The sequence below is a fragment of the Macrobrachium nipponense genome, chromosome 13, assembly GCF_015104395.2.
Source record: "Macrobrachium nipponense isolate FS-2020 chromosome 13, ASM1510439v2, whole genome shotgun sequence".
In the NCBI taxonomy this organism is placed as follows: Eukaryota; Metazoa; Arthropoda; class Malacostraca; order Decapoda; family Palaemonidae; genus Macrobrachium; species Macrobrachium nipponense.
Window position 1 is genome coordinate 60,116,361 of NC_087206.1, and position 15,000 is coordinate 60,131,360.

Below are 15,000 nucleotides of genomic sequence, written 5' to 3' on the forward strand. Positions count from 1 at the left end.
AGGGGAGACTCTTGCGAGCCCTCTTTCTTAATGACCTTAATAATTGCCCACCAAATGTGTCGTTCTTTCAGGATATGAGCGGTGAAGCAGCGTGGTGGATGTGACAGATCATGGGGAAGACTAAAAGTCTCCTTGAAGTCAGTGGTAGATACGGGCGAGTGCATCTGGTACTTGTTTTGCGGGCAATGATCGTTTTTCCATCATCTATGGCGAAATCCCTCCAAGAGGGCAGGAATATTCCTCTGGAATCACTGTAGGTCTGTGTCATCCTTTTGGTCAGCTGCAATCTCAGGATATAGTATCTGGATCTGGATGGCCTTCAGCAGTGTTTCTGGAAAGGGCATCTGCGACGTTGTTTTGGATGAATATTTCAGCTACCTGATGGTGAAGGAAAACTAGGAGATTGCCAATAGTTGTCACTGTTGGTGCACCGACCAGCAATCTGCCTTTTTTTGTGAACTCATTTTTAAACATTCATTCAAAGGGGACATGATTTTAGCCAGATTGGGTATAAAATGGTGGTAATAATTGATCATAAGTGACTTAATGTTTCTTGACCTTGGGAACTCAGGAATGGCCTGGACCTTCATCATGAGAGGTTTAACTCCTTCAGAGCTTATTTGATGACCAAGAAATTCTACTGTGTTTTTCACCCATGCACATTTATCTAGTAAGACTTATAGTCCGTTTCCTTTGAGTCTCTATAAAAAAAAGCTTATTTTATGTCCTTAATGTGCTGTTTATGGTCACGGCTGAAAATAAGAATATTATCAACTTAAACAAAGCAGCAAGGTAATTATCTAAGGATGTCATCCATAAGCTGTTGAAAAGTAGCCCCTACGTTTCGAAGGGTGAAACAGCTGTAATTACAAGTGTATGTTCCAAAAGGAGTGATGATTGCTGTCTATTCTATGTCCTCTTTTGCTACCAAGACTTGGTAGTATCCCTTATTAGTTATGTCCACGATATTAAGCAGGGGTTGGCTGTCTGGTACTGTTTTAACATCAAGGCACTGGTAGTCCACATGAAGCACCATTTGGAGGGAAGAGGCCCTTGGGATGGAGGCTTTCTGGCAGATTCCTGCCTGTTCCATATCAAAGATTATCTGTTTTGCATGAGCTAGTTCATCTGGAGCCAGCCATCTGAAGCATGTGTACTGAGACCCCTCAGTGATGATATAATACTTCACATGGTGATTTGTTGGCCATGTGAGCTCATTGCTGGAGGTCGTACTTGAACACTTTGGGAAATTTCTGAAGGAGGCAAAAGATTTCTGGTCCCAGCATGGAGTTTGTTGTTGTCGTTGGAGTGATGGGGACTATAGGGACATCTTTCTGAATGAGCTGTTGTCTGCTGTGATGAATGTCCAATTGTATTGTTTGCATTTGAATGATACTTTCATACTTTTGATTCTGTAAATTTTTACCAGGGCATCGTTGGCAGCAGACACATAGAGAGTGATGGGGCTGCTTCTAGATGATCATTTGGGTTGGCTTGGATGAATGACTTGCATGCACCCATATCAACGAGGAATTTTGTGAAGGACATCTCATTAGTGATATAGAAAAACAGAGCGTTTCTACACTTTCCTGGAAGAAAAACTGCGAAAGGCTGACTCATTTCCCCTTACAATGCAATCAGTTAGGCCATATGATGGTTAGTTGCATGGGCCGCAGTACTACTGCATGTTTTTTTAGGGCACACAGCCTTGTTCACATTTTTCAAGCCTTAATCCCGAATATCCAGTGGAAGAATCAAAGGCCCTATGGTCATTCTTCTTTTTTGATCCTCTGTTTATTTCACGTTACAGGCTGTATTTTCTGATTTGGCTATTGTTTGTTATCCCTCTTTTAGTTTCAGGAGCAGTGTATGGGAGCATTGGGAATATCTAGCTCGATATGTCTCTTCGTCACTTTGAGGTTGTGGTTGTGGCTGTGTGATATAGTGCGCTCTGATGATATTTGGGCCTAATGAACATGATGGATGAGTTGGGAATTGCAGCAACTGTTTTGCACGTTAACTTCGTTAGAAGGACTTTGCTCACTAAGTCCAGCATTGTCTTTGGTTGCCATCTGTGGTAGGGATTATTATTAGCCGTTGGAGTTGGTTGTAAATGTGTGAGGGCCCTTGCTCTCCTATTGCCGTTCCTACATTATCTAGGAATTTTCTAGCTCTGAGGGCTGGGGCATGCTTAAGAATAGGTTGCTAGCTACGCCTATCTTGATAGTAATGTCGTGATAGCTAAAGTAGTGAATATATGAAAGTGAGAACGTTGGTTTTCTGTATATGGTAAATTTGTATTCTGTCGTGTCTCTGATTATTAAAACATCAAGAAAAGGAATTTTGTTGTCTGTTTCCCATTCAACTTTAAATTTGATGCTGGGCACTAATGCGTTTAATTTTGAGAGGAATTCATTAAAATCACCCCACCTATTATCCCAAAATGTTAGGATATCATCCACGTATCTCATCCACAGCATGTTTTTGGGTTTTATTGCATTTATTACTGTAGTTTCAAAGTATTCCATGTACAGATTGGCTAAAACAGGACTTAAAGGATTACCCATACTACACCCGAATTTTTGCTTGTAGAATGATTCCCCGAATGAAAATACGTTACTAGATGCACATAATTCAACTAACTTTATTATTTTGTCAAGCGCCAATGGGAAATGATCTCTTGGTATAAATACCACCTTTTCTGTAAACTTTTCTCATTCATATACCTGAAGAGAGAGACAGCAGTCTCTGAAATATAGTACTTTTCTCTCTACATTTTGGTGTTTTTATGGGCTCCTTTTATTAGATATATATATATATATATAATATATATATATATTATATATATATTATATATACATTATATATATATATATATATATATATATATATATATATATATATATATATATATATATATATAGTACTACACATTATTTACATAGACAAATTCATATTTTAATGAAGTAAAAGTTTGGTTTACCACAAATATCCAGTATACTTTCAATGGGTTGTTCCAAAATATAGTTTGAAACATTTTATTCTATTCGTTATTGTCTCCCACCTTAAAGGCTTCATAATTTTATATTAAGTGGTTTTCTTCAGATATATCCAACGAGGAAAGAGGATGCTTAAGCAAAACTTCTTTTTCACCAAGAAATTTCCCCATTCCTATGCATGTGTTGATCAGTTATTATGAGCAGCTTAAGCTCTTGATGTATAACTATACTTGCTCTTTGTAAGTGTGTATGTTCTCTTGTAATTCTACTGATGTATATTCTCTAAACATCGGGTCATTTCACCAAATGGGAGATAGTTTTAAAACTAAGATAAGACAGTAATCATTACCACATTTACACTTTAATAGTTGAATCATGAATGAGTCCCTGTGCACAAAACTTCAAGAACTACTTTCATTATATAACTACACAGAATGTTCATCTGACATGTGTTGAACCCCTACAAACACCTCCATTCACCGCTAATATGCATGCACTCTCTTACTTCCTAAATGTTGAAACCTTCCTCTCCAATACCTCTTCCACAACATCTATCCAACACTCTCTAGGCCTTTCATCTCAAAAGGGGCATGGATCTCAGATGTCGTCGACGAAGTCTTCATTCAACCAACGCTTAAGAAGATTAAAGGAAGATTATCAGTGGGGGTGACCTAAATTGGCTTACTTGTGGACGGATCTCTTGGTATAAATACCACCTTTTCTGTAAACTTTTCTCATTCATATACCTGAAGAGAGAGACAGCAGTCTCTGAAATATAGTACTTTTTCCTCTCTACATTTTGGTGTTTTTATGGGCTCCTTTTATTAGATGGAATTCTGTTGTTACAGAACATTTTTACCTGTCATATATATATATATATATATATATATATATATATAATTATATATATATATATATATATATATATATATATATGTATACATATATATATATGTATATATATATATATATATATATATATATATATATATATATATATATATATATAGCAGTATTTCGGCAGCAGAGCAGCAGGGAGTCATTTGATGAGCGGCACTATTGGCTTTGGCAGGAGGTGGAGGACCTCGTCGTCGTCATTGTGATATTTTCCCTGATGGCTGTATGAGGATGCTTCCATGATCTAACCATGGTCATCTGTGTGAGGATCTGTTTTTTTGGCAGCAAACGGCTGTCTCAACGACTCGATTCGGGGATCAACTGTTTTGTGGATGTGTTCCTGTTTTACAGCCAGTGGTGCTGTCTTGATGCCCGCTCGAGTTCGTCTGTTTGTCTGCATCCTTATTGATGGTTGTCCCTGTCATGACAACTCTTCGAGTTTTTTGTGGTGTGTTACTTGTGTTTGCATTTGCTATGCTTAACATTTATTTTACTCATGTGTTATTATGCTGCTCTTTTTACATTCATTGTAACTGTTATTTCACTGCTTTTTCATTAGGTGTTTGTGTGTATTATGCTGCTGGATTTCACTGATTTTTCTTTGTCTGAGTGTTTATTATGCTGCCTGATTTTGTATGTATTGCACTTCCTGATTTTGTATGTGTATTTATGTACTGCACTGCTTTTGCATTTATGCCGTTATTCTTTTGTATTTATGATGTTGCTTTCATTATGTTAGTTATGCTGTTTGTGAATTTGTTTGAGTTGTTCTAGATTCAATTAATTGGGTTATTATTGTTGCTGCCTTTATTATAATTGAATTCATTATGTAAGTTTATTTTGTTTCACTGGACCTGACTCACTTGTATCTTTTGTATATAATTTAGGTTAATAAACTAAGTTTAAGGTTATTTTTCTAGTTTAGTTGAGCTCCTTCCTCATTTGTTTATCTCCACTGCTGCCCATCATTCCATTCTCATTTTATTTTTGGCAGTAAGATCCAGCAGGACCTGATGCGGTTCATTGCAAGACTTAATGATTAATTTCAGCTAGCTACAGGGATGACAGGTGATGGGAACACAACCAAGGTTGGTTCGGCTATCAGTCCTCTCCTTTTAGTTAAATGGGGTCTTTTACCCCATTACGGGTTTGGTGGCAGCGGTGGGGTAAAAGACCCTATTTAACTAAAAGGAGAGAAATGGTAGCTGAACCTACCTTGGTTGTGTTCCCCTCACCTGTCATCCTTGCAGCTAGCTGAGATTAATCATTAAGTCTTAGGTGAATTCAAACCCCCAATGTACAAAACTATAACCTTTATTTTCCCAAATAGTAACATAAAAATGGAATAAAATGAAATAAAGAAAATACCAAAGAAAATCATGTATATAATTATCCCCTTTATCCTCACATGTCAGACTACTACTTGAATCTTTATCAATACACATTATATATAAGTCTAGAGAATTCATTTTTAAGTAGCAACAACAGAATCCATCTGAAATAAAGAGACCATAAATATCAAACAATGAAATGTTAAATTTCGTCAATAATATTGAATGTCGCACCACACTTCCCTTCTCAATCCTCTGAAATAAATGTCAATGTTCAAATGTTCTTTACCTTTTCCGATGGATCTTAGCACCTCCTCGGATCTCCAAAGTCTCTTGTGACCACTCCATTAATTCCCATACTGAAGATTATATCTCATTCATTTGTTCTAATGGAAGTATGGACATACGCACACTACTGAACATACGAATACATGCACGTCAGTCCATTCAGTGCGTTTCCATTCCCCATGTGCACGTCCTAGTTAATGCACTGACGTCACAGGTATGTGTTTCTAAGTTAATCCAAGCAATTTGCGCGCTCACAATCTCACCAATGCGGCTGGCAATATTATGATGCGTAAGCTTGTCTCATCTGTTCCAATGTTTGCAAGCTTCTATATACAATTGACACTTTACTTGTTCATGTCACTCGTTATCGACCTGATTTTCACTTATTACAATTTTGTCCATTGCCTTTTGTATATATATATATATATATATATATATATATATATATATATATATGTATATATATATATATATATATAATATACATATATATATATATATATATATATATATATATATATATATATATATATATATATATACATACACACACATACACACACACACACACACACATATATATATATATATATATATATATATATATATATATATATATATATATATATATATATATATATATATATTATATATATATATATATATATATATATATATATATATATATATATATATATATATATATATATATATATATATATATATATATATATATATATATTATATATATATATATATATATATATATATATATATATATATACATATATATATTTTATAGAAGTTCTTTTTTATTCTTCTTATTACGGCTTTTTTAATATTATTTAGGTTGGCAAGTAATGCGCCTATTGGATACATATGAAAAGATTAATGAATTTTATGAAATTTATATATATCACATTTTCATATATCCAATATGCGCGTTATTCGCCAACCTAAGTAATATTGAAAAAGCCGCAATAAGAAGAATAGAGAAGGACTTCTGTAAAATAAATGCAGCTGAAGTAGCAATCTCCCTCAAATAGAACATGCTTGAAAGAGGGTCTTCTACCTAAAAAATACACACACACACACACACACACACACACATATATATATATATATATATATATATATATATATATATATATATATATATATATATATATATATATATATATATTATATATATATATATATATATATATATATATATATATATATATATATATATTATATAGTATGTAGTATATATATATATATATATATATATATCATATCATATATATATGATATATATCATATATATAATATATATATATATATATATATATATATATATATAGTGACAACCGAATCCATTTTGAAAAAGAAACCACAATTATCAGACACTGAAATGCAAAAATCTAGAGAATGGATACTTTCTTCCTGTTACTTTATCGATGGATCCCCGAAGCGCCTCCCAAGTTTGCGGTCACCACCAAAAGTTCTTGTCTAATGATCCCATAAACTCCCATACTCGAGATTATATCTGATCATTTGCTCTATCAGGACATATTCACTTACACATACTAATGGTATTACGAATGGTTTTATTCTCGGTTCCGATGTACGTGCGTTTTCACATTGCTCATGTACACGTCCTATTTAGCGCACAAACTGATGTATGCACGCAACTGCATTTTTCTGACACAATCATATGCTTCGACTTAATCCAGGTCATTTGCGCGCTCACGATCTCTCCACTGCGGCCAATAATATTATGATGCGTATTCTTGTCTCGTCTTCTTCAATGTTTGTAAGTTTTCTAAACAATTAACACTACTGTTATGCGCATTCCATTCTTGTTCACGTCTCTCGTTATTGGCCTGTTTTTTCCACTTATATGTATATATATCCACTCATCATATTATATACATATATATATATATATATATATATATATACTATATATATATATATATATTTTATATTATGGTATATATATATATATTAATATATATATATATATATATATATAAGCATACATATATATATTCAAGTAGTAGTTTTACAAATAAACATACACATTTACAAAGAGAAAGTATAGTTATACATCAAGAGCTTAAGCTGCTCACAATAACACGTACATAGGACAATGGGGAAATTTCTTGGTGAAAAAGAAGTTTTGCTTGATCATCCTCTTTTCCATATTGGGTAAAAACATCTGAAAAAAAAACCCACTTAATGTAAAATCATAAAAGCCTTTAAGGTTTAGGAGACCAATAACTAATAGATTAAAAATTGTTATAAACTATATTTTGGAAAAGCCCACTGAAATATACAATACATTTGGTGTAAAACCAAAACAAAAATTTTTACTCCATTAAAATATGAATCTGGATTTGTATATATTCGGATAATTGGGCAGTAATTATAATTGTATATATATATATATTAAATATATATATATATATTTATAATATATATATATATACTATATATATATATATATATAGTATATATTAGAAGGCATACGTTTACTGAGTACTTTCCTCTTCAGTGTCCTTCTGGATCTTGAAATATATATATAGATATATATATATATTATATATATAGATATAGATATATATATATATATATATATATATATACATTTCGAAAGTACTATAACCATTCCCTTCTTCCGATAGGTGATGGAATAAAACAAAGTGGTGTAACTGTGTACAGATGCATATCAATAAACCTGAAGAATCTTCCAGAAAACAGCAATGAATCAAGTTTATATAACGGCTGACCAAGTATTATCTCTCTGTATCTTATTAGATATTTGTTGTAGATATGCATTTGCTCGTTTGTAGATTAGGGCAGATTCTGTCATTTGTTCTCTGTACTGACAGCCGTTCTTGAAGGCAAAAATTTACCAGTGAAACCAATTTAAGACCTATCACATTCAAGACAAGAGATTTTATATACACTTTGTCGATAATAAAGCTAAAAACAAAAGTACTGGCTCATCTTTTGGTTTGGCTTAATCATGCAATGCCGTTCGGGGATGAGAATTTTATTCTAAGCCCAACTATCCCTACAGTTTTATCTTGTGTCGTGCATTAGACAATTTGGTTGGATTTGTAAAGCATTTTCCTAATCACGTGGCAGTGATGTTTTAAAGATGATACTTTTCAACGTGTAAATTCAGAATCTTTGGTTAAATATTCTGAAGAATTAATCTTAAGAGCTCGTGTGTATGAATTTTAGACTACACCTACTTAACTGAGATATGGTAACTGAAATATGACTGTAAGTTAATGCAAAAGGGGGTTTCTCTATCAATAACTTTATATTCTGCTTCAACTCTCATGATTATGTCCGAAAAAGAACTTTGTTTTTCGTTTCTAGTTCCATTTTCATTTTGATGCTTGCAACTAAGTTGTTTACATTATAAATTTCTCGAGGGTATGATCTTACCTTGGTACAGATTTTTCTTCTTTTTTTAGACGGCTGACGGAAGGCCAAAATCAATTTAAACCGCTTGAAGATGCGTATTCTAAAAATTTATATGCTTCCTTCCATGTCTGTTACTTCCTATTTATTGGTTCTAGATTTGTAAGATCAGGGTTCTTCCTCCGCAGCTTTTTTTACCCCCTTTCTGTAGTTTTATTTCCCGTATATTTTTTTCCTAAACTCTTCGACTGTCAGTTTTAATTTTTTTTCCTCGGTGGTTTTTGTACTCTATTTCATATTATAGTTTCTATTGAGGTGATTGATTCAGGAGGTAAATCAAACGTCTTAATGTAGCCCAAACCTGAAAGGATAATGACAGAAAATGAGTGTTGAGAAAAGGGGGTTTACTCCAAAGAATGTGGTAGACGGGTCTCTCATTTTTCATCACATTAATGCAACAAAGGCTGATCATTCTACGGCCATAGACTTTCATTCAATAGCTTGCCTATTACAGAAACAAAAGTTCGAAGTTACAAAAATTTGTCACATATCGTTTCTCTTGCAGTGGGGAACACACTCAAGTCTGTATGCGACGCTAAGGACAACCTGGAAGATCACCATGTTAGAGCAGCCCTCCAAGAAGACAAAGGTAAAGGAACCACCCTGATGGCTTGGGGTTTGGAAGATTTCACAGAGAGAGGTGACCATTATATAGATGTCATAAGTGGCCTATACGTCAGATATGGGAAAGGCAACACTCAGAATGATGAGACTTACATAGTCAAACTCAGTGCCCCTCAGGCTACCAAAGCACTGAGGGATATGGTCGCACAGGGAAACAAGAAGGAAATTTTATTCTACAGAGAACTTCTTCCTGCCCTGAACTCGGAGCTTATAAAAGTGGGTTTGAATCCACTCTTAACACCGCAGTGCCTTTATGCCAACCAAGTTTCTGAAAACTCTGTACTGATACTAACTGACCTACGTTCCAGAAATTTCAAGAAATTTCATGGGAAAAACTGCTTAGATATTCCTCATACACGTCTGATCCTTCAAGAGCTGGCCAGATTTCATTCCAGTTCTCTACTGCTGAAAGCTGCTCAAGGACCACAGTTTGTGTCTAAGTATGACTTTTTGGATAAAGAATGGTACAATGTGACTGAGGACGCAATTGATTTCTTCATTACATTGTTTGACGGGAACATTGAAAATGCTGTTGCTATACTGAAAATCTTGGAGGGTGATGAAGGAACAATTAGGTGGCTGCAAACAATCAAGCATAATGTGTATAAGATCCTGGAAGAGATGATGAAGAGAGACACTGTCTTCACCACTGTGTGCCACGGGGACTGTCTTAATAATAATGTCCTATTCAGGTAACTTTTCAATTCCTGCAGCATATTGCCATATGATTGTGCTAATCACATAGATAAGTTTATGCCGTTAATTCACAAAGTTTGAATTCTTATGCTGACACCTAAGTTAAAACATCTGTTTCAATTAGCAAACATGTTTGGGTAGTTTCTCAAATCTAGCCAAGATTAAATCAATTAAATCTTATTTTTTTTCAGGTACGATGAATATGGAAATCCAGTCGAAGCATTACTACTAGATTTCCAGATAGTTCGTCGAGCATCACTTGTTACAGACCTTCATCTCCTCTTGAATATAAGTGTTTATGGAACTGACCGGAATACTAATCTTGAGAACTTCCTTCAGCTCTACTACAACTCCTTTAAACAGGTTTTTGATGCAGCTGGACTTCAAGCACCATTCCAATTCCAAGAACTACTCCAAGAATATGAGAACAAAATAATGTTTGGTATACTCTGGGCACTGGCAGTAATACCAACGATTGTGAGTGAAGGGGAATTCTCAGAATGGGCGAGTTCTCGTGACAGAGCAAACTCAGAAGAAGCTATTGGGAATCAAAGAGAATCTATTGACTCAAAAATATCTGGCAAGCATGGCGAGTTACGGGCACGTTTCTTGCCAATATTTGATGAACTAATAGACCAGGGGATAATTAATTAAAAAAAAATTAAATAGGGATCATTCATTCTAAGTAGGTGATTATACACAACAAATAGTCTGTAATATTTGTATTTTTATCTGCTTTTATTACATATTTTTATCAAATTTGACTTCTTCGTCTGTTTGGATCAAAGCTTGTAACTAAATTTTCGACCGATGGACTTGAAATTTTACATGGTCACTCAATCCGGGGATAATACAACCTTGCGTGATCAGCACATCAGCAGTGACCTTTAATGACCTCTCACAGTGTCTCAGGATTTTTATGAAAATCTTCGGATTTTTTCACTACTTCTTTGGCTCGGTAGAAGAAGTTAATAATTCCACGAATTTTTCAAAACTTCGTTGCCTCGACAGGATATCACGTTCAGTTTCGTTACCTGCCATCATTAATCAGTTAATATTTCTGTCAAATCTACAAAGTATAAAATAAAAAAAATATGTAAAATATCAAAACATGTTTTTTTTTCTTGAATGCACTAAAAAGTACAAAATGATTTTTAAGAGAAAATTTTCTTACACTTAACCGTACTATAAAAATTAAAGCGTCTGGTACCAACATGTAAGAAATGCTACGAGAACATTTTTTTTTCAATTTTTAGTAGCACTTCCTTCTGTTTGGCGCCCACGCTATTATTATTTTTTTTTTTTCAATATAATTAATTATAAGAAAATTCTGGTTTGTCTAAACTTTTTTTTTTTTTTTTACTTTTCAGTGCATTTTAATAAAAACATGTCTAAGTATTTTTATCTTTGTACAAACTTCATGTGAGGATTATTATTTTCATATTCATATTCATATTCATATTCATAAAATAATATATGGCTTTGTGAATATACTTCCATGTTTTCTAGGCTGAATAGACTTTATCCCGATGATTGTTTGTAGTCTACTTATGACAGCAAGACAAAAAAAAAAAAATAGTTCGTGATATATATTGCAAATTATCATATTAAGTACCAGCTGCACCAGTGTAAAAACATGCGATAAAAACCGTGACCCGTTTAGTTTTTAGTTTTTTCCGTCATCATCAGGGGAAGTTAGGAACTGGTACGCTATGGTAGAAATTTACATCATTTAATGGCAGGGCGATACAAGCAAACATACAGATAGCTGAGACTGTATTGACACCAAACAGGAACGAGGATGAGGAGTCTCCACTTTTTTCTGATTAGTAAGAATAGTTTTTAACTGAAAAAATATTTACGACTGTCAAGGAAAAATGAATATGTTTACCTCACTCGGGACGTACTTATCCCACCCTTCCGACCATCTCCCATCCGCCGTTTTTCAAGCATGAATAGAATAAGTCTTATTCCAATATATATTTTTTGTAATCAATTTTAGGGGAAAAAATTGTTGGGTAATATCTTTTTATAAATTACCTTCACCATTAATAACATGATGAAATTAAGCATTGTCCCAGTCAAATTGACTACAAAAAGCTTTTGCTTCTGTACACTAACAACCAGATAATAGATTTTTTTTTCTCATGAAAAACCTTACCTGACCTGTAGTTCGAAATCAGTCTCGGTCATTGCAAAAGAAAGTCTTATTGAGCTTCTCCTCCGACAAAACGTCAAAAGTTTTGTCACTGGCTGGACTTCTAAGATTATTTAGTGAATTAATTTCTTGCTATTGGACAATTATGTAATGTTGATATGCAAAAGAACTGATTCTAGGTGAGCTTCTATAAAACTATATTTGAATGATACATTGTGCTCTAGTGTTCTAAGTCTTGATCTTACCAATATTTATAAAGTAATTTAGGTATGCTGTACACTACTTTACGTCTGATTCCATTTCATGGGTGCTTTCAGCCGATAGATGACAAATGAAAGCTATTGTTCACCTCTATGATTTAAATATTAAGTCATTTTTTAATTATTATTAATTTCAAATGTAAGTCATAGCAATAAAATGCCTTAATGGCACATTATTTTGAAGTCATGGTTATATCTGGAAATTGTTTCTGAAAATTTAAACAAGACCTACATCTTCATTAAAATTGTAATAGTTTAGTAAGTGAGGTGACTTTAAAAAATTTCTTCAGCCCCTTCCAGTTCCCTAGGACCAGGGAAAGGTTCCAGGTGAATGTGAATAAAACAGAGGTTTTGGTGAGCAGTAGGGAAGATAGAGGCAGAAGAGCAATGCAAGAAAGAAGAGGCCCGATTATAAAAAAGGTGGAAAAGTTTAAATACTTAGGATCTACTTTAAGCTAACTAACTAACATTGAAAATAAACTGAAAATTATGTAATCTTTTGTAGGTTTAAGAAATATTTTAAAACAATTAATAAGAAAATACCATTTTTGTTTAAATGTCCCCCTTCCCCACCAAATCTGAAGTTCACAGCGATGCTGGTACTGCTGTCAGACCTGGTGGGATGATGGGTCTTGGTGGTGGGGAGACCCCAATGCAAATGGTCCAGCCAGTTCTGAAAACGAAGACAACAAATATGAGTTAAAAATTTGTGTTACATAATAGCCACCAACAGAGGTGCTGTTGGGATATGGGCAGCACTTTTGTTGTTGGTATATATCCTGTAAATTCCTGAGTATAAAGACATTTTTTGTCAAATATGATAATCCCGACAATCTACAGTACACCAAAAATGCTCTTACTATGGTTTAGTTGCAGTCCATGCAGAGGGCAGACGAGTGCTCCAGATACACAGGTTTCTTGCAGAGATGCACTGGTACTTTGTATTTCTGTCCTTTTTCACTGTACATAGTCCACATCTCTTCTTTGTGGTCTGCTCAGTTGGAACTTGTTGGGGGATGTTGAACTCGGGAAGAATACTACACTGCTGGCCTGGAAATGATAGTCATTCCTCTGCCCATAGATTGATGAGTTCCTTAGCCAATGAATTCATGGCGTTCCATTTGATTCATGTCATGTTTTGCATTAACCTTAGAGTATATCACAAAGGCATTGATGATGGCAGCGTTAATAATGCCATAGAATAGAGCGATGGGCCATAGCTTTGTTTTCCTGCTGGTTGAATATATTGAGCACATTTGATCAAATGTGTCTACACCACCTTTAGTGCTGTTATAATGCTCGATTATTTCCGGTTTTCCATTCTAACAGATACCAGGTTGGGTGTGAACTAATGCGAGCAATAGGACCAGCTTCTTTTTTTTGTGTTTCAGGATTTTTTTTCTTAGGAATGTGAGCAATCATGGTTATTTGATGGTCAAAAAGGAAAGCAGTTTGACCTGGCTTCTTCATCTTTATATCAGTCTTTTACACAGGAATTTCCTGTTTGTTTGCATGGAGAGTTCCGACATACATCAGTTGAAGGTTGTCTAACAGGTCATTCACTAGTGGCACCGAGGTGATCCAGTTGTTACCAGTCATATTCCTCTTGGTGTCCCTGTATGGTGCAACAAGCTCCCGTGTTACGTACTGTCCTAGTGATATCCCACATGGGGATTGTGTATGCTTGCCCAGGTATACCATGGCATTCAACACTCCTCCACACCCAGTAGACCTGGGTCTCACAGATCCAAACACTCCCCCACTCCCAGTAGACCTAGGTCTAACAGACCCAAACACTCCCCTACACCCAGTAGAACTGTCTCTCACAGACCCAAATACTCCTCCACACCAGTAGACCTGGGTTTCACAGACCCAAACACCCCACACCCAGTAGACCTGGGTCTCACAGGCCCAAACACTCCTCCACACCAAGTAGACCTGGATCTCGCAGACCCGAACGCAACTTTAGTGCGTTATAACTTGAATGAGAGAAAAAGATGGAAAACGACACACACATACTTAGCACCAGCATCCAAACCTAGGAAGCTACTGGGAGGAAGGGGTACCTGACATCTACAAATTGCTAAGCTGAAAAGTCACAAAAACACACCGGGCCTCTCAGACCCGGGTCTACCATTCTAAGGTTAAACAGTGAAAAGAGTGAAAAAAGTGTGGTTGGACAGCAGGAGCAAGCAATGCAAAAAAAAAAAAAAAAAAAAAAAAAAAAAAATTAACATAAGGGGAGATGAAGTACTAAGACAGTG

The 15,000-nt window shown here is 34.7% G+C and overlaps 2 protein-coding genes and 1 long non-coding RNA gene across 8 annotated transcripts in view; 1 reads left to right on the forward strand and 2 right to left on the reverse strand.

Annotated features, from left to right (window-relative positions):
- LOC135225820 (uncharacterized) overlaps window positions 1-13,270 on the forward strand; it is a 78,659-nt gene extending 65,389 nt beyond the window's left edge. For both annotated transcript variants that reach the window (XM_064265349.1, XM_064265348.1), the window contains exons 2-3: window positions 9,504-10,314; window positions 10,510-13,270. In XM_064265349.1, coding sequence (XP_064121419.1) covers window positions 9,504-10,314; window positions 10,510-10,972 — 1,274 coding nt within the window. In that variant the 3' untranslated portion in view covers window positions 10,973-13,270. The remainder of the gene's footprint in view (window positions 1-9,503; window positions 10,315-10,509) is intronic.
- Window positions 1-15,000, reverse strand: part of LOC135225818 (uncharacterized) — a 160,694-nt gene that overhangs the window by 13,062 nt on the left and 132,632 nt on the right. The window lies entirely within an intron of this gene.
- Window positions 11,218-14,343, reverse strand: LOC135225823 (uncharacterized). Its single transcript, XR_010317094.1, has 3 exons — window positions 13,597-14,343; window positions 13,280-13,409; window positions 11,218-11,352 (listed from the first exon to the last, which is right to left on the reverse strand). It is a non-coding gene; the product is annotated as an uncharacterized LOC135225823 (long non-coding RNA).